The sequence below is a fragment of the Pipra filicauda genome, unplaced genomic scaffold, assembly GCF_003945595.2.
Source record: "Pipra filicauda isolate LSUMZ 115617 unplaced genomic scaffold, ASM394559v2 scaffold211_size2331000_pilon, whole genome shotgun sequence".
Classification (NCBI taxonomy): domain Eukaryota; kingdom Metazoa; phylum Chordata; class Aves; order Passeriformes; family Pipridae; genus Pipra; species Pipra filicauda.
Genome location: NW_024104323.1, coordinates 1,446,657 through 1,470,151, shown reverse-complemented (window position 1 = coordinate 1,470,151; position 23,495 = coordinate 1,446,657). Strand labels below are relative to the sequence as shown.

The 23,495-nt window shown below is 48.7% G+C and overlaps 1 protein-coding gene across 2 annotated transcripts in view; it reads right to left on the bottom strand.

Moving 5' to 3' along the window:
• The window catches only part of YPEL2 (yippee like 2), a 33,719-nt gene extending 12,710 nt beyond the window's left edge, over positions 1 to 21,009 (bottom strand). Inside the window, exons 1-2 of one of the 2 annotated variants that reach the window (XM_027743483.2) lie at positions 20,958 to 21,009; positions 9,370 to 9,681 (exon numbers count right to left, since the gene is read on the bottom strand). In XM_027743483.2, the coding sequence (XP_027599284.1) occupies positions 9,370 to 9,486 (117 nt within the window). In that variant the 5' untranslated portion in view covers positions 9,487 to 9,681; positions 20,958 to 21,009. Of the gene's footprint in view, positions 1 to 9,369; positions 9,682 to 13,759; positions 13,843 to 20,957 lie in introns of those variants that run through there. The other variant, XM_039381025.1, reaches the window with a different exon arrangement.
• Between the last annotated feature and the right edge of the window lie 2,486 nt (positions 21,010 to 23,495).

The following is a 23,495-nucleotide window of genomic DNA, read 5'->3' as shown; positions in this document are numbered from 1 at the left end:
CCTTGGAAAAGCTCCATCCCAGCAGCTTCACACTGTGTTTGTGTCCCAGGTGAAACAGCCTATGAGCAGGAAGGTGCTCAGGCTGGGGAGATGAAAGGCTTTTATCTGGTTTAATGCTGGTGGGAGATGTGGTGGCAGTTTTTTATCCTGCCTCCTGGCAGCAGCAGGTGTCCACCCAACCCTGGCATTCCCTGCTCCTGGAATGAGCTGGGTCCTGATAAGAGCCCTTTGTCCAGACAGGAACCCACTCAGCACTTTCACCACACAGGAAAGGTGGGGAGAGACCAGACAGTGCAAAAGGTCTGAACACACAGCCATGAACTATCCCTATCCCTAATCCTTATCCCTATCCCTACTTATCCTGTTGGCATCACTGCCGTGAAATGCTGCTTGACAAAGGCTTATGGTGACACTGCCAGAAAAAAAAAGTCAATTAACAGGGCAAATTATCAGTGCCTGAAGAACCTCACACTTCCACCACATCCCACTTTTGTTGGGAAAGCATCAATTCCTGCTCTGCTGTGAGGGGAGAACTTTCAGCCCCTGGAACATCCATGTTGTGTGAGCCAGGTCCGAGTCCTCCCTCCCTGAGACTGAAGGGCAGAGTTCCAAAGATGCTGAGAGGAGGAAGCTGAAGCCTCTTCCATCCCTACTCCAACCTGCAAGAGCCCTTGTGCTCTGCAATCCACGTGTTCCAACACCCCCCTCCTGATCCTTAAAACACTCAGGAAAATTTAATTAGCAGTTAATTTTAAATAATCCTCAAATTCTTTTTTTTTTTGGTTGGTTGGTTCAGTTTTCCAAAGTGAGATTCCCCTCATCCCCTCACGCTTCCAGGAGCTGAAACTGAAAAAAAAAAAAATAAATATAAAATCCTCGCTGTTCATGAGACTCCCAAAAACGCTGTGGAAAAATGCTGTGAAAAGTAAGAACGCTGCTCTGCAGAGTTATCTCCGTAATATCCCTGCTGCCCAGGAGGATGATCCCGTGGGAAGTGCTGCCTGATCCACGGGAGCCGTGCTCGGCCACACGTCAGCGCGGCACGAAGGTGACACCGACGGTCCCACGGGGCCGCTGCCCCCGGGCACAGAAACTGCACACAGGGATTTAAGTGGGTCAGGATCCGGGGGCACATTCCCAGTTATTAATCCATGTGTCACTGTCCATTAGCACCACGGGGGAGGGCAGGAGGTTTCTCTCCAAGGGGAGATTTTTTTGGATTGCAGCTGGAAGGAGATCTCTGTAATTAACGGAGATCGGTGTTTAGGGAAACACAAATTGCCCCAGATCCAGGGGTTTGTTTTGCCTCGAGCACATGGACTTCTAACACAAATTAAGCTGAGCTAAACTCTATAAAGAATGGCAAAATTCAGAAAATAGTTGCCATCTACTCTGTCCCCTGGTCCCTCACATGCCTGGCAGGCTCTGCCTCAGTTCCATCACAACACTGAATTCTCACCGTGTTATCACAAGCCCTGTGCTATTCCCCCTCCTTCCCAAAGCCCTGGGACCCTGGACTCTGTTCCTATTTATTTTGAGATGTGTTTCCAGCTCGCAGACTTCAAAGTGGAATTTCAAAATGTGAACGCTGAAGGCGCAAACCACTGAAGGCAAACAGAACGAAAAAAACCCACACTGAATTTATTACTTCCATAAAACTGCACAATATTTCGGGGCTTCTCTTGTGATTTCGATGGTCTCTGGTTGCTGCTGCTGTTGTTGCACTTCAAAACTTGACTTTAAGATGAAAAAGGATGGAATAAGTAGCTCCAACAGCATTTCCAAGAGTTGTGATTGCCATGGGAACACTGCTGTGTGTTTTAAGAGAGGAGACTCTGGGTGGAGTTTCCTTGTCTGCTCCAGCTTCAATCCTTCCCCTTCCAGTTCTGCTGGATGGGAAAAACTGCCAGGCCCAACAGCTCCCTAAAACAGATGTGAAGCCCTCTGACAGCATTCCCTGCTGCTCTAAAATAGGAATTACCACCAGAGACTCCTCCTGAGAAGTCAGGGTCTCCTCCCCAGGGGCAGCAGGTGAAACCCCCCTCACCCTCCAGTGTGTGTGTGACAATTACAGTTTTTACAGCAATAAATCACATTAAAAGCACACTCCTGCATGGGAAGCTCCCAGGGCAGCTCCCCCCATCAGCAAGCCTTGGATCCTGCTGGCATTCCCTCCTCTTCCAACTGGACCCCCCCCAAAACCCAGGAAGGCTCAGACCTGATCAGCTCCGTGCTCCAGTTGTTCAGGATTTGCAGCAGTTGCAGCACAAACCCTGATGATTCACTGTCCTTCGTCCCTGGCAGTTCCCTGGATAATAAATGGGAACAATATTTTATTTATGCCCAGGTCATCAATTCTTAGGCAGAGGAAGCAGCAGATGAAAGGAGAGCTGTTTCCATAAAGAAAGTGATGGATTAGAAAAATCCATTTTTACCCTGTTCTTCTTCTTGACAGGGAATTCAAAACTATTGTGATTTATTACCTTTTTCTCTCTCTTTTTTTTTTTTTTGGAAGAAAATGAAATATTTTAAAAATCACACAGCAGTTAATTGCTGTATAAACACAGTTATACAAAGAGGTACAAAGTACCTCGGGCTTGTTCTATTAAACAACCACATCCTGACTAAATAAGAGGCCTGATCCTGCCTGTCTTTGATCCCACTATGGATCCCAGGGAACACAGGGACTTGTAGGGTAAATCCCAGAGGAAGCAATTACACAGGACAGAAGGTCTAACTGAGGTGGCTGGGCTGTGGAATAGGCACCACAAATTCTCATGGCACAGCTCAGATTTCATATCCTGACTTTTTTTCCTGCAAAGGGCATTGTTTGTTTATTCCCTCTCCAAGACAGGTTGCTCAGAGGGGCTCAAATAAAGGACCCACTGCAAACCCCAACCTGTCTGGAAAAGGCCCTGGTGTGAGTTTATCTCCAAAAGTTCACTCCTGCCTAATAAAAAAATCGACCTCCTGTGAAGGAAAAGGCCCAATTAACAACCTGAAACAAACTGAAAGCCTCTCAATCCACATTTAATTCTAGAGTTAATTTAATTTTAAACTTCAGGGAAGACACCTTTTCCCTCACGTTCACAGCAGCGAAATGGGAAGTTAAAAAACACTCAAACTTTGCTGTTCATCACTTACAGCTCCAACTCTGATACTTGCAATTAAGGGCAAGCTCTGAATAATACCTGGAAGTGGCAACTCATTAGGGAACGAGAGCTGAAAAGCAGGATCCAAGAGCTGCTGGACAGCTTCTAGAAATGTGCATAAAACTGATAAACCTGGTGCCTGAAGAGCTACAGGAAATAAATGAACAGCAGCTTTCTGTGCAGGGCTGAGCCAGGGAGACCAGCACAGGTATGAAATGATGTGCTGAGAAGATGCTACTGCTGAGTCTGAACAGTGAGACCAGCCCTGTCCCCATCCCTAAAAGGATCTTGAAATGTTAAAGATGGAGAAGAGAACCACAAAAATTAAATGGAACTGGGGAAAAAAAAATGAGATTGCACCATGACAAAGTTGAATCTGTTTAGCCTGTCCAAAAAAGTGATTAAGAGTGATCTTGGGGACTGCATACCCCAACCTTTTACAGCAAGGTATAGGAGGTACTAGAGATGTATTTTATCAGGAAAAGAAGAAAAATAATGGCCAATGACAGGAAGCACAAGTCAGACAAACCTAAATTCAAAGTCTTTGATTTTTAATGGTAAGGATGATTAACCACTGGGAAAAAATGGCCAAAGGGAGCAGTGAATTTTCCCCCTTGAAGTCTTCAAATGGAGACTAAATGCTTCCCCTGAAAGAACTGCTGCAATCCTGATGAAATGCACTGGCCCATGTTCCAGAGGAGGTCAGATGGGATGATGTGATGGCTCCTCCTGGCCTTAAGAGTTCCTTACCACGGAGCTGGGAACTTAAATTCATATTTGGGAAGACGCAAGATCTACTTTCAAAGCAAGAATAAAAGCTGTGTAATGAAAAGTAAGAGCCTGACCCACGAGAAGGGAATACCCATCTCAGCTCACACACTGTTTTTTCCCCATGATGGAAATGCAGGATTTTTTTCTTGGCTTGTCTTGAACACTGAAAGACTCCTTTTTCCACTAGATTAAAGATCACCACGTTGTAATTTCAGGATTATTGTTTCAGATTCTGTGCATGTTCCCCTCACCCAGAAAATAACTCCTTGTCTTCAAGGTGAGCTAACATACAAATACCAGCTGGTTCCTGGGAAGCAAAGCACCAAGAACATTAAATCTGGTGCACACACAAGAAAGGAAAAAGCAAAGAGCCAAACCCAAAAGCCCAACAGCTGCTGCTCCACTTCACCTCCACGTGGTGCCTCAAATGCTTCCAAGCAGCTGAATTCATCCACTACTTAGCTGGACGTTGCACCAAAGCTTCAGATCCTTTTAAAGATCCCCCAGTTGCAACATGGAGCAAAGTGTGATGTTTTCAGAGTGCCCTAAATCTCACTGAGGGGCTGTCAGAGGCTGGGAAGGAACCAGGCCACAACGACTGGGAGTGAGTTTTGCTGATAAACCTTTCAACTCCTGACTGAGAAGATCAAAAAGAGCTTCTAAGTGCTCCCTCATGAACAACCCAACCCCTTGTGAGAAAGTCAGGCACACAGGAGTCCTGTATTTTCCCTAAATTCTCAGTGCTAGAGGAGCTGCAGCCCTTTGTGTTGAGGAATTGCACATTCCTGTTCAGCAGAGGCTCCACCAGACATCAAAGGGAAACACTAAACCTCCTCACAAGCCTTTAGGCAACTTCAGAAGATACATCACTGCATAATGTTTAGCAGTTGGATCACAGAAAGGCAGGGAAAAAAAAGAAACTGCAGGACGCCCACAAGACATTCTCCACATATTTCCACAAGCAGGGACGTTTCTGCTGAATTACTGTTCACATGGCAAGAGAAAATCAGCAACCAAGACACTGATGTGGCAGTTCTGGCCTTTGCATCTTTCTGCTCTTGTTCCCATCCTTTTTTTTACTGGGCACCAATTACACATGGAACCGAACAGAAAAAGGGCTGACAAAGCTGGAGTAACACAGAATAAGCAGGAATCAGCATCTCATCTGCCATTTTGGGAAGGAGAAAGGTGCTCTTTGCCTTGCTGAATGTCTGTTTTGTTAACTGTTCCTCCAGGCCCCACCAGAAAATGATGCAGAAGGCACATTTCTCAAGAAAAGCCCCTCTGTCTCCTTTCTGGAGAGGTTTTGCCACCATTGATTGTGGAATTTATATTTTTCTTAAACATTCTCCAAGCCACGGGATGTTGTGCCTGGGAAGGACAGATGTAACAAGAAGTGCCTTTCACTTAATTTTTGGCAATTTGGAAGACACTGAAACGTGCTTTTTAAGTACAGTCCCCTGGCACAGTATCTTTGTTTTTACAGCAAATCCACGGGGGAGGATTGGGACACACTGTACCAACCTGGAAGAGCAGACAGGACCTGCTCCAGAGCTTTATCTTCCAAGCAGACTGGACAAAACAGCAGCATTTTAACTGTACAGGTGGGGAGAGGAGGAACAAAGACACCCAGTGACTTACTCGAGGTCACACAGGAATCTGTTGAGTTCCCAAAGTCTCAGTCCACTCAGGCATTGGAAAAATCAGTGAAACAAGAGCATGTACTAAATTTGGCACAGCCTTTTAAATGATGCATTGCTGCAAGGGAACAAGAACCTCCAGTCATGCTAGCCCAGACACCAAAGGAAAAGTAGTTACTCAGCTCCACCCAATCTATCTGATCACCTTCCTATTTCCTGAGTCAATAAGGCCTTTCTTGGCCAGACGGTCCAACCCACAATTTAGATCTTGTTACAAATCAGACCCACTAAACCACTTTCTCCCCGGGGCTGCAGGAGATAAAAGGCCAAGTAAGAAACATTTTGGTAGCTGGGCTTCGTGTAACAGCTTTGGATTTTCTTAAAAGCCTCAGCATTGATTATTTTCTTTAAATAGCAATGGCTTATTGAGGAACCTTCTACCCCTTTCAAGGCACAAGGTTTTCCTTAGGTAGAAAAGAAAGCAAAAACTGCCCTGCCAAGGCATATTTGTCAAAGAGTTTCAGATACCCAGGGCTGTGACTTTGAAGTCACAGTAAGTTAACACTGGTGCTGAAGGGCTAAGAGGGGAAACTCGGGAGATGGAGAGGAAATAAAGTATGGATTGACACAGAACAACCCTGGGATTCAGCTCCAGCTTGTGTTTCAGCCAAGGGCATGAGCCAGGGCTGCAACCTGTGTGTATGCAGAGGAGCTGAAAGCTGAGGGCAGGCAGAGCAGCCCAGCTCTCCTGTGGGCTCTGCACAACTTGGGGCAAAAGGAACAGAGGAATTAATTCCACGGAGCCAAACCCCCACCGCCCTGCTGTTATATAAAAGCCTGTTTTCTGGGGAATGTTTCCAAAGATGGTGTCATTTGGGCTGTTTTGATTCAAGTGACAGTCAGCTTTAGGATGAGATACACCACAGGCTGAGAAACACTCCAGTTTGCAGAGTCTCCCACTCCCTTTTCCATCCCCACGGCGCTTGTTCCTTCCTTCCGTTTGCCACATTTTCTTATGGAAAACAAGCACGACAACTGCACAGCCTGGTTCTCGATGCTGCCACAAGGCTGTGATGAAAGAACTGCACAAGGCCTCGGGGAGATGTTTCCAACTCAAACAGATCAAACACCGACTATTTAAGTTTGCCTGGGAAAGTTTCTACACATTTTGGAAGCCCCCCCAAGCCCCCCCGAGGCAGGGACTGTTCTGTTGAACAGCCACTTGTACAAATCATGGTTGCAGCACAATTACTTTCATAAGGTTTTCAATTATACAAAGATGTGCCTCGTTAACGTTTACAACCCTGAGAAATAAATCCTAAACCCCCAAACCCTTTGCTAGTGCTCCACCAGCACTGTGGCCCCAACTATTAATTTACACCTCAGTCTAGAGGAACTTTTAGAAGGAGCAGATCCCACAGCTCACTGGAGTTAACACCTCCACAATTCACACACAGCCTTATATTGTGCTTTCCTACTTTCCCTCATGTCTGTATTTTAGCAGTCAGCATTCCTGGGCAGTTTCTGCAGGACAGAAGCTAAAATTCCAAGCAGTTGGCAGCACTGGCATTGCCCTGCTGGAAGCTCCTTAGCCTGCAAAGCTGGCTGCACTGGAGCACGGACATGGAACAAGGAGGGGAAGGAAGCACCGAAGGTGAAAGCACCGGGAATGCACAGCCTTGTGTTTTCCCTGGCTGGGGACCAGCCACCTCCAGAGAAAAAAGCAGAGCACAAACTCAAATGTGCTGCAAAAGCAGCAAGGAAAACAAGCTCCTTCTTCACCCAGCGAAGCACCTTCTGTGTCCCAACACAAAACCCAGGGGATCAGCTCTCCCAGGGAACAGGCAGGGGAGTCACTGCTCGGTTTTCCTGCCCCACTCACGGAGCACAGGAGCCTGAAGTCACCGAGCTGTCACAAAAGGCTGAAGGTATTTCCCCCCCAGGGCATAGACTGCGGTTACATTTCAAAATTTACATTTACATTTCAAAACTCCTTTCTGTTGAGGAAATGCACAACCTCCTCCTCTTTGAAGGCTTTGCAGTCCTTCAAGAACAGCTCTGAGAACCACTGCAGTTGTACCAGGACACGAGGAGCTCCAGAGCAACATCCTAATGGGAATCCTGTCTGCTCAGAAACTGCACAACCCCAAACTGGAGCAGTCTGCCATCAGCATTATTCATCCCAGAATATTTAAATTCCAGTTTCTGGCACGGAGACAACACCACAGAGGTAACACATCAACCTGGCCCACGCAACAGCCAGGAGAAAAAAAGGAAGGAGACAGACTGATGGGAGGTGACGGGTCTGAGCTCCCACCATGGAAATCCAGCAGGATCTCCACGGCTGCTGGTGCCAACCCTGCAAGGACAGATGCCCTCAGTGCAAGGTGACACCTTGCAATCTATTCTGTGCCAGCAGGAAGAGGGGAAGCACTGCACACTTTACCAATGGACACAGCACCTCTGTCCCTGGTGATCCCAGCCTTCCTCCCAAGGCTGCTCCAGGAAGCTGAGCCGTTTAAGTTGCACACACAGAGCTCACAGCACCAATTTCCAGTCACCTCAGCTCATAAATCTTTCTGCTGCATCTGTTTTTTTCTGAACACAGATTTTGTAAGCTGAATAAACTTTACGGAACAGTTATTCCAAGGCAGCCGAATCCTGGAAGCTGGAGGCCTGACCACAGCCAGGCACTGCAGGCTCCAACACACACTCTGAGGAAGTTTAGTTTTCACACTTCAGAACGAGATCCTCTTACTGCCCTGCTCCCTCTGCATCAAAGGCCCCTGATTTATCAGCTCTGAAAGCTTTTAATTTACCTTATCCTCGAGACCCTTCACCTTCTGCTCAACAGATGAGAACACAGGACAGAACCTTTGCACCCTCCCCAGCTCAGGGCACAGCCCACCACCCATCCCTGCTTTTTCACAGCAAAGTGTCCTGGTAATAGAGTGGCAAAAATATGAGGGTTTGAGCACCAGCTCAGGAGTCTTTGGAACCCACCCCACATTTTGACAGAGGCATCAGAGAACCTTCCCTCAAGTAGGGCCTTTAGTCGTGTCTCTTGATACAGCTCTGAGTTTAACAGAGACAACTTCTCCTCCAAACCACGACCATGCAACAACCCCTTGGCTCTGCTGGTGGGTGTGTACATGAACAGCAAGTACTGGGAAGGTGACTTCCACAGTCCTGACCATCGGGGAGGTTTCCCAGCTGGAAATGAGAGGGAAGAGGCTCACAGGAAGGGTCAGACCACCTGTAAGCACTCCAGAGGGCTGGATTTGGAATCCTGTCTCCACTGCTGTTTTCAAGGTCATAGCATCATAGAACATGTTGAGTTGGAAGGGACCCATCAGGATCATCGAGTCCAACTCCTGCCCCTGCACAGAACACCCCGAGATTCCCACCATGTGCCTGAGAGTGTTGTCCAAACACTTGAACTCAGACAGGTTTGGTGCTGTGACTGCTGACTGCCCTGTGGGAGCCTGTTCCAGTGCCCAACCACTCTCTGGGCAAAAAACCTTTTCCTGATATCCAACCTAAACCTCCCTGACTCAGCTCCAGCCGTTCCCTCGGGTCCTGTCACAGTCACAGGGTGAAGAGATCAGCACCTGCCCCTCACAAGGATGCTGAGGACCACAATCACTTAAAACAAGAACAGCAGCTCACAAATAGATCCTTTGGGCTGAGGGCCCACTTTCCAAGCAAAAATGGAGCTGCTGGGTAAGGCCAGGCCCTTCCATGGCAGGTGACCTGGAGCGTGAGCCGACGCACCTTCCGCCGCCCGGGCGAGGTCGGGAACATACCTTGGAAATGAGCTCATCGTGGTTGGCCAGATGAGCCCGGCAGTGGATGCAGCTGTAGGTCCTGTGGCACGAAGGCAGATACGCCTGGAAAGTCTTGGACCTTGTCATCTTCACCATTGGAGCCACGGAGCGCTGGGGGAACTCTGGGGCGGCCCAGGAGGCACTCCCGCAGGACGGGTCGCACGGGAAACACCGGAACACGCAGGTAAAGGCCGTGGTTTGGCAGGGGATGGGTGTGTGGGGCGGGCTCCACACGCTGGTGACGCTTCAGAGGAACGGACTCGGGCACAGGAGAGGGGACTTCACACAAACCTGCGCTCGGAAAACAAGAGACACCGCGCTCAGCTCACGGAGGTGACAACGGGTCTCCCAGCCCACGGGATGGTTCAGGGTTTGATCCAGGGCTGATGTCTGTGGATTAGATCAGGAGCACAGATATTTATTCACAGCTCAGCAGTGACTCGCTGTCTGCCCTCACCTCTCCCTGCTGCCATTATCTGCCATCTCCCTGTCGCTCCAGCACTGCAATCTCCAGTCACTCTTCCAGCACTTAATGGCTTTGGAAATGACTACAGAGGTGCTGAGATGACTTTCATCAAGCCTGGTCTCCCAAAGACCTCTGGGGAGCTGCACATGTCAAGGCCCAGCTGCTGACACAGCCAGAGGAAAAGTGGGGACCAGAGTCAGCCCTGCCAGCTCCTGTCCTGGGTCACTCACTGATGGGACACTCCAGAAGCCCACAGGAAAACTGGGAGCTGGACTTGGGTTTTCTCAGCCACCAGGTAAGCACACGAGTCACCAAACCAGTTTTTCTCTCCATTCTGCCCTAGTTTCCACATGGGAAATGGAGGATTCCTGCATTCCACTCTCCTTCATAACTCCCTGAAAGCTCTGAAGGTTGAAGCCACTCCATAAACTGCACTCTAGTACTTTATTTTTTTTATCTGAACATCTGACAGCAGCCAAAGCAAGGCACAGCCTCTGAAGACTATTCCTGATAGCAAGAGACAGTTAAAAACCCTATTCAGGATGGAAACACCATTTTACAGTGCAACATCATCTGACAGCACCTGCAAGGCAGCTCAAGGCTGGGTCTCTCCGTGTGGGCAGAAATCTCTTTTTCAGATCCCACACCTATAAACTACAAATGCTTCTTTTGAGGATGGAAGAAGCCTAAAGGAAGAAGGTCCCTTTCCCTGATCCATGGCATGCATGCACTGCTACAAATTAATCATGAACTCTGCCTGCTCCTCCCAGGAGGATTTCCCTTTCCATAAAACATGTGATTATTCTGTTCAGTTTCTGAGCCTGCACTTTGTACATCAAACACTGGAACAACACCAACTACTGCCCTACCACCACCACCCGCCCCCAAAATGAGAACATCAAGAAATAACCCCCCTCCACTTGACCTGTAGTGGCAATTCCTGAAGTGGACAAAGCACTCGGGTACCAAAGTGGTGTTTATGGAAACCCCCATCTTTAACACTTGTCCCAGGGTTGGAAAAGCAGATTCAAGGTATTTAAGTTGCTTCTGGAAGTGTGACCCACTGAACCAACTGCTCAACGGGGGGGTGACACCAGTATGACAACAGGACACTCGTTTTTACCTCTTTTTCCTAAATATTTTTCTCCTGCTCTCCAGGAGGCAGCTCCCTCACAGTCAAATGGGAAAAAAAAGAGTCTTACTCATCCATGAAACTGCTGATAGATCATATCTATCCTGATCATAGCAGTCAGCGCTTCCACAGCAGTTTTCATTCTTAAAGCTCTTTGCAAACACCAACTAATCAGATTAACCTTTTCCAATTAAAGTTACAGCCCCAGCTTTGCAGGGCCCATCCTGACACAGAAGGGTTCACTTCCCAGCCTGTCAGAAGCTAAACCCCCTCAAAAGGGGGTCTTGCCATGAATTGATCTGCCCCCTTGCCAAGCAGGCTCCCTGGGCACTGTTTGCTCCACAGCTGCACCTCTGGATTTCAGCAGGATTTGTCTTTGGCTCTAATCAGCAATCAGACAGTCCTCACCTGTATCCTGCCCCAGTCCTCCACGGGCACCAGGATTTTGTCAAAACTGAGTCAGCTTTGCATCAGAGCATTGAGCTCCCCTCCAAGGTGAGGAGCACTTTGAGGACTGCACCCTAAATTTGCAACGGGGTAGAAACCAGATGTAAAACAAGGCAGAATCCTTCCCTATTTTCTGCTGATTAGGTGGGAGGAAAAGCAACACCTCCCAGCCTTCCTGAACTAACCAAGGGCCAACCTTTACAGTCACAAGGCAACAGAACCATCCCCAAATTCCAAGCCCCTGATTCAGCAGCTGCTGTGTTACATCCCAGCCCTGATGGAGCTCAGAACCTGGAATCTGGGAGCCTCCAAGTGCACGGAAGCAGGAGACTAAGTGTGCTCCTTCTGGGGCCAAATGCAATCGGATCCCAAGGCACGGCACCAAGCCCTGTCTGGGACACACGGATTCCAGGGACAGACCATCTGGAGCAAAGCACGAGCAAGGGCTGGCAACCACTTCACCTGATTCCTGAGTGAGAAACCAGACTGAGCCTAAACCTCAGACCTGACTGAGCCGTAATGAAATGGTGCAATCCCTCCTTTACTGCACCATGGATCACTAAATACACCGAATTTTACCTCTTCCCTCCTATACTGTCATGCCAAACTTTCCTTTCCTGATCAACTGGAGAGCCCACAGGCCCCCCTGAGCCCACTGGAGACATAAATGAATCCCAAGCAGAACAACACAACAGCAATCCTTTAATTTGGAGTTTGCTGACCCCTCTGTCCAGGCCTGCCAAGCATCACTGCCCCAGAACAATGAGTAAAGCAGGAAATCCTACAGCTGCATTTATCTGACAGAGAGATGAACACACACAGAATTATCTGCTGCACACAGCTTTCTGCAAAAGCATTTCATGAGCATTCATTTGTTTGACCTCATAACACACTTAACGTCAGCAAAAACATTTGACCTTTCAGAGAAAAGGAAAAAAAAATGAGATGATATCAGAGCACAGACTAACATGAACTGCAGTTCCTGCTCTCTGGGCTGTGCTGAGGAGGCAAACTCCATCTGTCTGCTTAAAGCAAGGAGGGAATAAAGATTTGGGAGCCAGGATCTTGGTGGGAAATGTAGTTAAGGAAGTGCCTCGAATAAAAACTTCAGGTGACCATCATTTATAAAGCACTGCCTTCACCCAGGGCTCAGCCTGGCAGGTTGATCACCTGTGCTTCATCTGCCAAGAGCTCTGTCCTCATCACAGTATGAGAGAGGAGAGAAAAACCACTAGGAAATGCATTCTTACATCCTATAAGCACAGCCAGCAGCTTGTAAGGACCCACTTCTGTCTTAAACATCACCTTGAGATGTGTTCAGGACTATCTGTGGCTCCCAGCAACACTAAAACCAACCTCCTGGATTTTTTCAGCACTAGTGACAAACACATTTGAATTAAAACACAATTAACAGTTACTGGTGCAGTCATTCTGCTGCAGAACCAGGGTATGAGGATGAACTTAGGATGTGCCTCTGGTTTTTAGAATGAAATCTGTCTCTGGGATGGACACACTCAAGTCAACGGAACAGAAACTTGTGCCTATTAATTAGTCCACAACAGGTTTAGACAAAAGGAAGGAATTCTAAAGAAAAAGCTTTCTATTTATTGTGGTTATCAGAGAGGGAATCAGCTGAGTGTTCTGCTTGCCTGCACTGGGGATGCTGGGGCTGCTCTGCCTAATCCTGCTGAGTTTTAAGCAGATTCAGCTCCGGGAAGGGAAAAATCATGACACACATTTCGCCACTCAGGCAATTTTTGGTTCAGAATTCTCCCTCCACCTGTGGGTGTCCAACACCCACTTTCCACACGAAGCTGTCGGCGATTCAGGAAACACAAAAAAGGAGAAAGTCTGTGCCAAACACTTGCCAGACAAGGCCACTGCACGTCCATATGTCACATGGCAGAGACCAAACCCACCAGCCACAACTCTCATTTTGAATAGAACCCATCTGCAACGAGGGTCAGATGCAAATGTTCCCGTTCACTGTGGCAGGACAAACAACAGGTTTGTTGGGTCTGAGGCTTTGTTTTATGGATTATTTGATTTTAAAGATAAACTTTAGCCTGTGAAATGTTTATTGGATTATTCCAAATGCTACAGAAAGCTGCCTGTAACAGCTCTGGAATAATGCAGCTATTGGGAAATTCAACCTTTCTTCCTTGTCTCTTCTCATTAATATAGAAAGAGCTTGAGATGTGCTTATGCCCAGCACAAGGAAAGCACAAGAGGAATTGGGTTTGGAGAGTTTTCTGTGTCTACAAGGTCTCAAACTGTGGCTGCCTGTGTTGCTCCAGGGTCTGAGCACGATTCTAAGAAAATACCTGAGGTAAATACACTCCTTTATCAGGGTTTTCTTGACAAAAGCTGCCTTAACATCACTCAGTGCACTGCAGTTTGAAGGAGGAAGGTTGGTCTCTAACTGAGGTCTCGGTTTGCTGCCCAGTTTTCCTTCCCTGTGGAATAGAAGTTATCAGAATGTCAGGTGTTGGACCCTCAGAGACACCTGGCACAGCTCAGGAGCATTTCATCCCCTGGGGATGGAGCACAGCAACAAGAGCTCCTGGTTTGGGGCAGTTTGGGGCAGCTCTGGAGCTCCTCAGCACCACAGGACAGCGACAGCTCTGGGAAAGGGGAATCGGACTGTCTGAAGGTGGGAGGGTGGGATGTACATTGGGAAAGGCCTGGAAGGAAGGATGAGCATTCTCAATTTAAACATGGAACACAAGGGAAAGCCAGAAAGGAGTTTAAACAGCAGATGGGTGAACACAATGTGCTTTACTCCTTCAGCACCGAGTTGCTGAAAGGAACCAATTTCAAACCCTCGCTGAGGTGACACTGGAAGCAGCTCAGCTGCACCAGCACAACCAACAGCAGTGACATGAACCATGAGTGTCCTTCTCTAACACCTTGGGCTCCTCCAGCTCATCCTCCAAACGCTGGAAACAGGAAAGTAATAAAAGAAATAGCAGAAGATGGGCAGGAATCCTCTGTGTTTACTTTTATCAGATGCAGGGACACAATTACAAGACAAAGAATGGAGCAGGTTCCTCACTTAGACTTCCTTCAACAAGGAATATATTTAACCTCCTTTGTCCCTCTGGGTATCTCCTAGCAAGGCACTTCATCTCTGCAGGCTGGAGACAACATCCTGCACCGCGAGGGAAAAGAGGAAGGGAGGGATGGATGGATGGAAAGATGGATGGAAAAAGGTGATACCAATGGCAAACAACATCCCAATCATCTGCCAGGAAACCACTAGAGGGCCTCAAGAGGAGCTGCAGCAGGAGGCAATCCCAGACCGTGTGTCCACAGGGAGCCCAGGATGGCAGGGTGCCAACCCCCTGCACCTGCCGTGCCCCACATACCACAGGCAGCCCAGCAGGACAAACCCCACAGCGTTACCCTGCTGAACAGCCAGAACACCAACCCCAAAAAAACTGGCACGGGGATTATACCAACCACATTTCAAAGGCTGGATTTGATGAGTATTTTTTTTTTTTAAGATCAGCAATGTGTCACTTCATGGTCCCTCACAGCTCTCCTCGTCAAAAACAGACACTGCACCCCATAACAAACCCCCTGGTCTCTCTCTGATGGAGAGACTTTCTATCAACATCACATGGAAAGTACATAAAAATGAGTTGAAACTTCAAAGGAGCGAAGAGCAAATTTTAAAACTCACTTTGGGTTAGAATTTCACGTAAGTCTGTCTGGCTTTGTCACTGTACAGACTATTAATCCATTGAAATCCATTAAACTTATTAAAAACAAAGTAATTTTAAAAAAATATTTTTTTAAAAATCAGTTCTTTACACAGCTGATTTACTTTCTGGCAATTTGGAGATTGAACCAAATTTACAAGTCTCACTTATTATTTTTTTTTAATAACACCCACACCAGCGTATTTTCAGGTTCTCAGATGCAACCACGTGGTGAGAAGCAAGTCCAGAAAACTCCTGCATTCCAAGCAAAACCTTTCTTGTATGAACCACAGCACTAAGAGAGCTGGGAAGGGACAGGTTAAAGTAACCCAGGGAAGATGGTGCAGAGATGGTTCTTTCAGAACTGCTCACTCACCTCTCCCTGAGGTTCAGAGCAAAACAACCCACTCAGCCACGCCACGGCCAGCCCTGGGAAGCAGGGAAGGGAAAGGAACCTGGAAATTTTAATAAAATTCTTTCCAATTTCATCTCAACAGGCACAGGACAGCCAGGACAGGCATCACCTCACAGGCCTGGCTTCTTAATTCATTACCTTTTCCAGGCCTGTCTCTGAAACCACAGGAACACGGAGTGCAGGATCCAGCCTCTCCCGAGGAATGAGTGACACCTCTGGCTGAATTCTCTTCCCACTCTCCGAGGGGTTGCCTGGCAGCAATATCTTTGCAATGCAGAAGAGGCTGTGCTGCTGATAAGGAGCAGCATGGCAAGATTAGAGCTGCAGGCTGCCCACCTCCAAATCCAACACCTCCAGCCAAACCCAGTGTCCAGCTCCAGGAGAGGCCGGAGAGGCACCACAGCTGGGCAGGACTCTTTGGAAACAAGGAGCACTTATTTGTGCTCCTACAAGCAAATCCCACAAAATGTAACACACAAATGACTCCATTTCCTCCTTTACATTTTGCAAAAGTCGTGCCAGCACCCCCAGGATGGGGTGACAGCCCTTCCTTCATCTGAAGCAGCCAAAGAGAGAGGAGATAATCGAGTGAGGGAACAGCAATGGCTCCAACACACTGTAAAACAATTCCTCAACTCAGGAAAGCCCCACATTCAAGGGATGGTCACATTTGGAGCCACAGATCAAGGCCTTGGCCAGTATTACCAACGTACAGACTTCTACAAAAAGAAACAAGACCCTCACTTTGCTATTCCAGCACCAATATGAACTAAGGCATCAAGGAAAAGCTCTTCCCACCCAACTGACCATTTACTGACAAAATGGAAACGCTCTTTATCTTCCCAGCTTCTCATCTTGATTTGTTTTAATTGCAGAACAGTCTGGCTGTCCAAATAATCTCCCATCATTACATTTTTTTTGGTGCTCCTTAGATGGCTCTATTATCTCCCTTTCTGGCAAATGCAGGAATGACTAGGATTCAATTAATTGGGTCTGCTGGATGGATCATCTGTTTCCCTGATAAAAGCTGGGTACTGACAGGGAACACGGTGAGAACATTTATCTATTCCAAGGATCCTTCCAATATCCTCCAAGACACTAAAGAAGGATCTGCCATAGCTGCCTGTCACGACTTATTATTTGCAAGCTGCCCTTGTTGAGCCCTGGGAGTTTTCACCTGCTCACAAATCCCGTTTGCTCAGAGGGTTCTTCCCAGGAGCATCTTTTCCCTGCCCAGCAGCTCACCTGTCACAGGACAGACAGGGATTTTACCTTCTGCTCTGGCACATCTCACTCTTTTCCCAGGAAAGCCGAGGCGGTGAATTCTGACCCATCTCTGCCAGAAACACTTTTTATACGCAACAGTTACTGTACTAACAAGGGACAAACTTCCCGTGGCACTTCAGCCACTGTCCTCACCCTCCTTTAGCAACACTGTGTCAAGGGGGCAAAGTCAGGTGAAGATTTAGAGCTTGACTCTTCACATGACAGACACTTTATAACTGAATCTAGTTTAAGAAGGTCAAGTCAGCTGTTACCTTGCCAGTTTTTGTCATTAGTTCCTCCTGGATATCCTCTCCAGCCTGGATGTGACTGCCAAGGTACGTGAACTGACTCACCCCTCACAGCCCTGACCGATGTTTGAGATGGGAGTTCCTGGGGCTCTCGTGGAGATTTTTTATTTCCCCACAGTTAATAATTAACTCCAACTCCTTTTTTATTTTTTTTTTTGTGCTGCTGGACAGCCTGTTTTTAGTAACATCTTGCCTGAGCCATCCTTTAGCAATATTTCATCAGTGAAACCTCAATCTCCCAGAGCTCCAGGGCTCCGAAATGCCCAGGTCACACCACGGTTTTGTCCTCACGGTGCAGCGAGTGCCAACGTGAAACAGGAGAAGGGAAGAGAGCTCTGACACCACTCTGCCTTCCCTCCCAGAGGATCCCAAAGTCCTCTGAAGGGCAAATTCAAAGCATCCCCAAGCTTTTGAAATTTTAAGTTACTTTTTTTTGAGCCTTCGCTCGACCGCGGGAGTTTGGTTCTGTGCGAGCCACGATGTCAGTGGGAAAAAAAGAGTCAAAAACCAATTTATTTTTGTGAATCGGCAAAACACCGCACATTTTAATGTGCCATACAACACCTGAGCAGGTGTAAAAGGACTGATGTCTAGCTGGATGTGTGAGGAGACAGGAAGGCAGCTCCTACACTCCCTTACCTCCACTGACTCACACTGCCTGGCACTATCATCTGTTAAAGCAAGAGTGAAGCAGGGATAATAGCTATTTACTAAAAACAGAGGAGCGTGATTAGCTTTAATTAGCATTGTCAAGTGACTTGAGATTGTCAGGTACAAGATGTGGGAGAACTAAGTCTCATTAATTATGTTATTTCCTGCAGCCTTAAGTGGCTTGGCCAGTCCAGTGACGCTTCCGGAGACAGGAGCTGCTCCTGATGTCCAACACATCCCACTCCAGAGGGGAAAACACTCTCAGAAAGGCCTGGAAGATGTGGCTGTTGAGTAAAGGGTCACAGAGAAGAAGAATCAAGAGCAATCAGAGCAAGAACAGCTGCTGGCCCTGACAAATGGGGACAAGAAGGCAAAGTGACAAGGCAGAAAATGGACTCGGGGAGAACCAACTGCCAAACTCCAGGGAGGATGAAGAGCAGGGACCAGTGGGGGCAACAGGGAATGTGATTCAGGGCCAGGACACAGCATTTGTGGAAAAACGTATTTTTATTCTCCTAAAAAAGATCAACTTTAAAATGCCTTTGTTTTGGGAGACAGAAATCCAGATCCTCAATGGGCATCACACCACCAACACACACAATGATTTGTGAGCTAAAAAACCTGTCCTGAAGAACTCAAAAATCCTTGAGAAGGAACAAGCCCATCTCTTCATGGACTAGCCTTGGCTTCTGGAAGGCAAAGGGAACCTGTCCTTAGCTGCTAGTTACTGTGATTAGATCTGGAAGAGAAGACCTGCAAATAAACAGGTACAGAAAAAAGGATCCTGCAGGACCAACTTACAGGTCTCTATCAAGGAGGGGGGAAAAAGAAAGCTGAATATCCTGATTTCAGTGTGATAAATAAACCCTGCTCCCCTGTTCTGCCTTGGACATCCTGATCAGCTTCAAAGCAGCCAAGAGAACTGAGTTTCTCCATTCCAGACTCCACTCAGTGACCCCTCCTGAACCTCTCTGCTCCAGCACTCCACAGCTGACCTCTAATGAAGACTCTGCTTAAGCTCAAGCAAACAAACCTCTGCCAATTAATGGCCAAAGCCCAATGAAAGCCTGGCTTTATTGGTGTCTCTTCAAGAGGCTTCCACGCACGTGGTGATGCAAGAACACGAAATAAATGGTTTTTGCTCCCCTGCAATCCTTGCAATGCTTTTGTAGTACCACAGCAAGATCAAGGAGCTCCCACTTTCTAAACTGCCAGCCAGGACCTACCCAGAGTGACCAGTTCCTTAATTAAATTCTCTCTCTGCAACAGGTACTCATTCCATGAGTCAAGGAGCTTTTGAGGGAATGTGGATTTACAGGTAGGGATGTTGTCTTCCTCAACACAACCCTGATTCAACTACACCCATCAAGCAGCAAAGAAAGGAAATCCCTTTTTTAAAATCTCTGAACCTGGAGGACATGAGGGAGCTCAAGGCCCAACACAGCTCTGCCAGTTATTCCAATCCTGGCAATGTGAAAGATACACCTGCAAAGAAAGCTAAAAAAAAAAATAAAATAAATAAAAGATGTACTTGACATCTTCATCAGATGAAAGCAACGTCTCTGCCCTCCCCAGAGCATTCCCAACCTCAGCTTCAAAGCACAACGCTCACTTGTACACGGCCTTTCAGCAGGAAACAAGAATCAGGGATCCAGGGAGAAAAGGAGAACATCTTAATTCCCTATTCCAGCACTGCAGTTACACAGCAAACGAGGTTTACAAGGAACCAGAGGCGTGGATCCAACACGATGAGAGCTCAGAGAAAATCAGTGGGAGTGCTCTGCAAGAATGAAGTCACAAAAACACATCCTTTCCAGGCAGAATCCTCTCACGGATTAGAAGTCAAGCTCCCTCAGTATCTGCTTGTTTACAACCCTCTAACTCAGCACAGGCCTCTCTGCACTGCCCAGCATAAGCTTTAAGTAACTGTAAACGCATTAGGAGAAAATCCTCCTCGGCAGCAGGAGCAGGCCCCGAGGAAGGCACTGGCAGCAGGGCAGGTGTTGTGTGTGTGTCCCTCCCTTCCCAGCTGCTGTCACCGGGCTGACAGGCCTCTGACAGGCCTTCCTCGGGCTGTATTTACACACAGAGAAAGGTGGGGGCAGGTTCGCTCCAGTCAACTGCAGGAGAAGGAGGCGAGGATTCCACTTCTTTCCCGCCCCCCCCCCCCCCCCCCCCCGTTAAAATCACGTTATAAAGCGCAGAGTTTCAAATCGGTTTGGCTTCAAAAAAAAAAATAATAAAAAAAATCAGCGTTAAAACCTGAAGCTACGACCCCGCAGCTCGCCCCAGAGCTGCTCCCGTCACCTCAGACTTGTGGATCGAACCCAGAGGTTTCTGTGGAGGCGCACAAGCCCCTCACCCTGTCACCCTGCAGGGCTCTGCACGAGAGGAGGCTGCTACACCCTCAACCAGCGGCGACAGCAGCCGCACAGCCCGGCCGAGCCACCCTGCGCCTGGTTTCGGTGCTCCATGAGCCAAAAGTGCCCGGGACAAGGCCGGGAATGCCCCTTCCAGGGGCTAATCCCGGTGCCCTGTGCCACCCGCGCCGTGATGTCACCGCCGGAGCCACCGCCTGCAGCGGGCAGGGCCCGGTCTCCAGGGGCTCCGGAGTGTTGGTAAATAAATACAGAGCTGCTGCTGCTGCTGCTGCTGGTGCGGGACACGGGGCAGGACCGCCCCGCACCCGGAGAAGATGCTGCACCTCCCGGGGGTCCCATCGCGAGCCTCCCGCACAGCTCCGCGCGGGGCCACCGCGGGGGTATCGTGCGTTTACAGCGAGATGGGCGGCGAGGAAGGACCGTCCCTGCTCCTCCTCCTCCTCCTGCTGCTGCTGCTCCTCGTTGCCTCCCAGGGGTCCCTCCCGTCCATCCCCAGCCGGGGGGATCCCACCGACCCGCTCCCGCCTTCTCCCGCACACAAAGGCGGCCGTTCGCCCCTCGCCAGCCCCGGGGGGCTCCGTCAGTGCCGGTGAAGGATGCGGGGGGAGCCCCTCGGGGCCAGCGAGGTGGATGGAGGGGGGGACGCGGCGACACACGGACACGGCGACACACGGACGCGGCTGTGGCGCAGCTCCGCGCAGCCACACAACCCCAGCCGCCTCGCGGGCCGGGACCCCCCCAGATCCTCGGCTGCAGCCCCCCCAGCGCTGTCCCCCCTCTCCCGGTGCCTCACTCACCGCGGCCGCCCCGAGCGCGTCCCGGCGCGGAGCGAGCGCGGCGCCGCCGACGCGCACAGAGCCCTCAGCGCCGCCCCCGCCCGCCCCCCTCCGCCTCTTATACCCGGCCGCGCGGCTGAGCGGCAGCGCCGCGGGCCAATCGCCGCCCGCCGCCACATAGCAACACGCCGCCCATTGGCCGCGCGCGACCGCAGCCCATTTACTGCGAGCCAATGGGAGCGCGGGGGCTGGAAGGGGGGGGGGGGGAACGGGGGGAACGGGGGTGCGGGAGCGCGCCCCGCGCGCGCACGAGGGCGCGCGCGCGTGGCTCTTAAAGGGGCCGCGTCCGCCCGCGCGGGGAGAGGCGCGGGGTGAACCCTGGTTGGGGGGGGGGACGCGCGGGGTGGGGATGCTCGGGGGGCACCGCAGCACCACGCCACGGCCCCCGCGGTCCCGCCCCTCCCGGGGTCCCAAGGCCAGGGCTGTGGGCGCTTTCCAGTGGCTGCGCGTTATTTGCGACCATTCCTGCGCGGGTAACTGGCGTTAATAAACGGCGGTAATTAGCGGTGCCTGCTGCTCCGGGGTCCCAGACGCAGCCCGAAAATCCACCAATACTGCCCCGGCTTCTCCGAGGACTAATTGCAAAATGAAGATATTCCGTATTTCTGCTGGAAATCTCCATCAGCTCCATCCCACGGTTTTCTCCAGCGGCGATCTTGGGAATCTTGTGCCCAAACAGCGCAGCTGTGCTCACACAGCCCCAGCGCACACGCGTCTGTACCTCACACACGCAGCAAACCCCGAAAAGGGCAGGGGCACAATTAAAAGCCGCCCTCTCCCAGCACCCTAATTAAGACACGAGCTCCCAGCAGCTCCGACCGAGGTAATTTGAAGGCTTTTTGGTCCCAGCACACACAGCTCAGCATTTGAGTGCTAATAACAGTAATTCATCACTGTACAAACACAGGTTTAATAATCCCAGGCTGGTTTGGGGTGGAAGGGACCTTAAAGCTCACCCAGTTCCACCCCAGGTTGCTCCAAGCCCCGTCCAACCCGGCCTTGGACACTTCCAGGGATGGGGCTTTTAATTAATGTTTCCTCTCTCCCCTTTCCTCACAGACAAGGATGAAAGTTCTACATCTTCTGGGCTGAAAGAGATTTGCTTTATGAGCTTATTCTTTCTCTAACCCTCTACTGCTTTAGCAAATTCTGAATATTTTAAGCAACTCTGCAGTAATTGGTAAATTCCTAATGACTGAAAGGGCAATGATCTTGTTCAAGTGTTAAATATATGGAATAATACTAAGTGAGGGGTGAGAAAAGGCAATATTTCTATTAGTTGTGATATTCTTTCTTATTACCTGTGGGTAGTAATACAACCACCTACCTTGTGATATAAATGAAATCTATTTTTCTTCCATACCCCTCTGATCCCGTTACTAAGCAGGTACCAGCTGGTTAAAGGGTTTTTAAAATTTAAAAAAATGACATTTTTCCCCCTGTACACTTCAAATATTCCATTATTGAAGATTCAAGCACCCAGGTAGTCAGTAGCTGTTAAATACACTCAATAAAGAAGAAAATTGCTGCGTTGAAACTCAGCTGCACTGAACGTTTCTGGACGAGGTTATCTGCAGGAAGTGGTGACAAACTTTGCTTGAACTTTAAATCACCCAGACTTGTGGAAAGTAACCACAAGAAGGCACCAGCAAAATAAGTTTGCATCATCAAGAGGCTGCTTGATGCAGAGCAGTGAAATTGGTTCTTTTCCCACCTCTGCAGCAGAATTTTCAGTTTGCTGATAAAAATACATTATATTTACAAGGTGAACATCAAGATTCTTTACATAGATACAAAGGTTTCTGCTGTAAGAAGCCTGTTTTAGGGTGGTGATTAATTGGAATTATATTGATGGAAGTTCAGCCTCACCACGGGGGGTTCACACAGAAAAATAACACCATAAAAGGCCAAAATTTCTTCTTTAGGTTCTGAATCCACATAATTTAAAAAAACTGGAAGGTTTTTAGGGGTAACAGTGCTTCATTAGCAGCATTTCGCTGCCTTTTGAAAAACAGAATGCTGGCTGGGTTAAATGCAACTTTCTCCTTGAGGTTTCAAGGCACTTTTTCACATTTGATTCTGGTCACAGAGTTTGGTTGCAAACTTTTCCAGCACAGCTTGAGCAGCACCACAAAACCTTTGCTGGGCTGAGCTTGGGAGAAATTTATTCATTTTTTTTTTTAAAAAATAAACTCTGAATTTTGGCTCTAACCTGTAACTTTCAACTGAGCAGCTCAGCAGGATTTTTAAATTTCTCTATTTGCAAACACCCACTTTTTTTTTTGGAGCCTGAGCAGCACAGCTGCTGTTTCCCTGCTCAGCGGGAAACCTTTTAAACCTTTATTACCTTTAGACCAGAAAAGTCCAACTGATAAAGCATCACTGCCTGGGGGGGTCACTTTTGCCATGGCAATAGTGAGAGGGGGGAATATCAGGTTGATGCCTCAACATTTCAGTGCTGCACCACAAGTGGTGCTTAAAATCTGATCAAAACCTCAG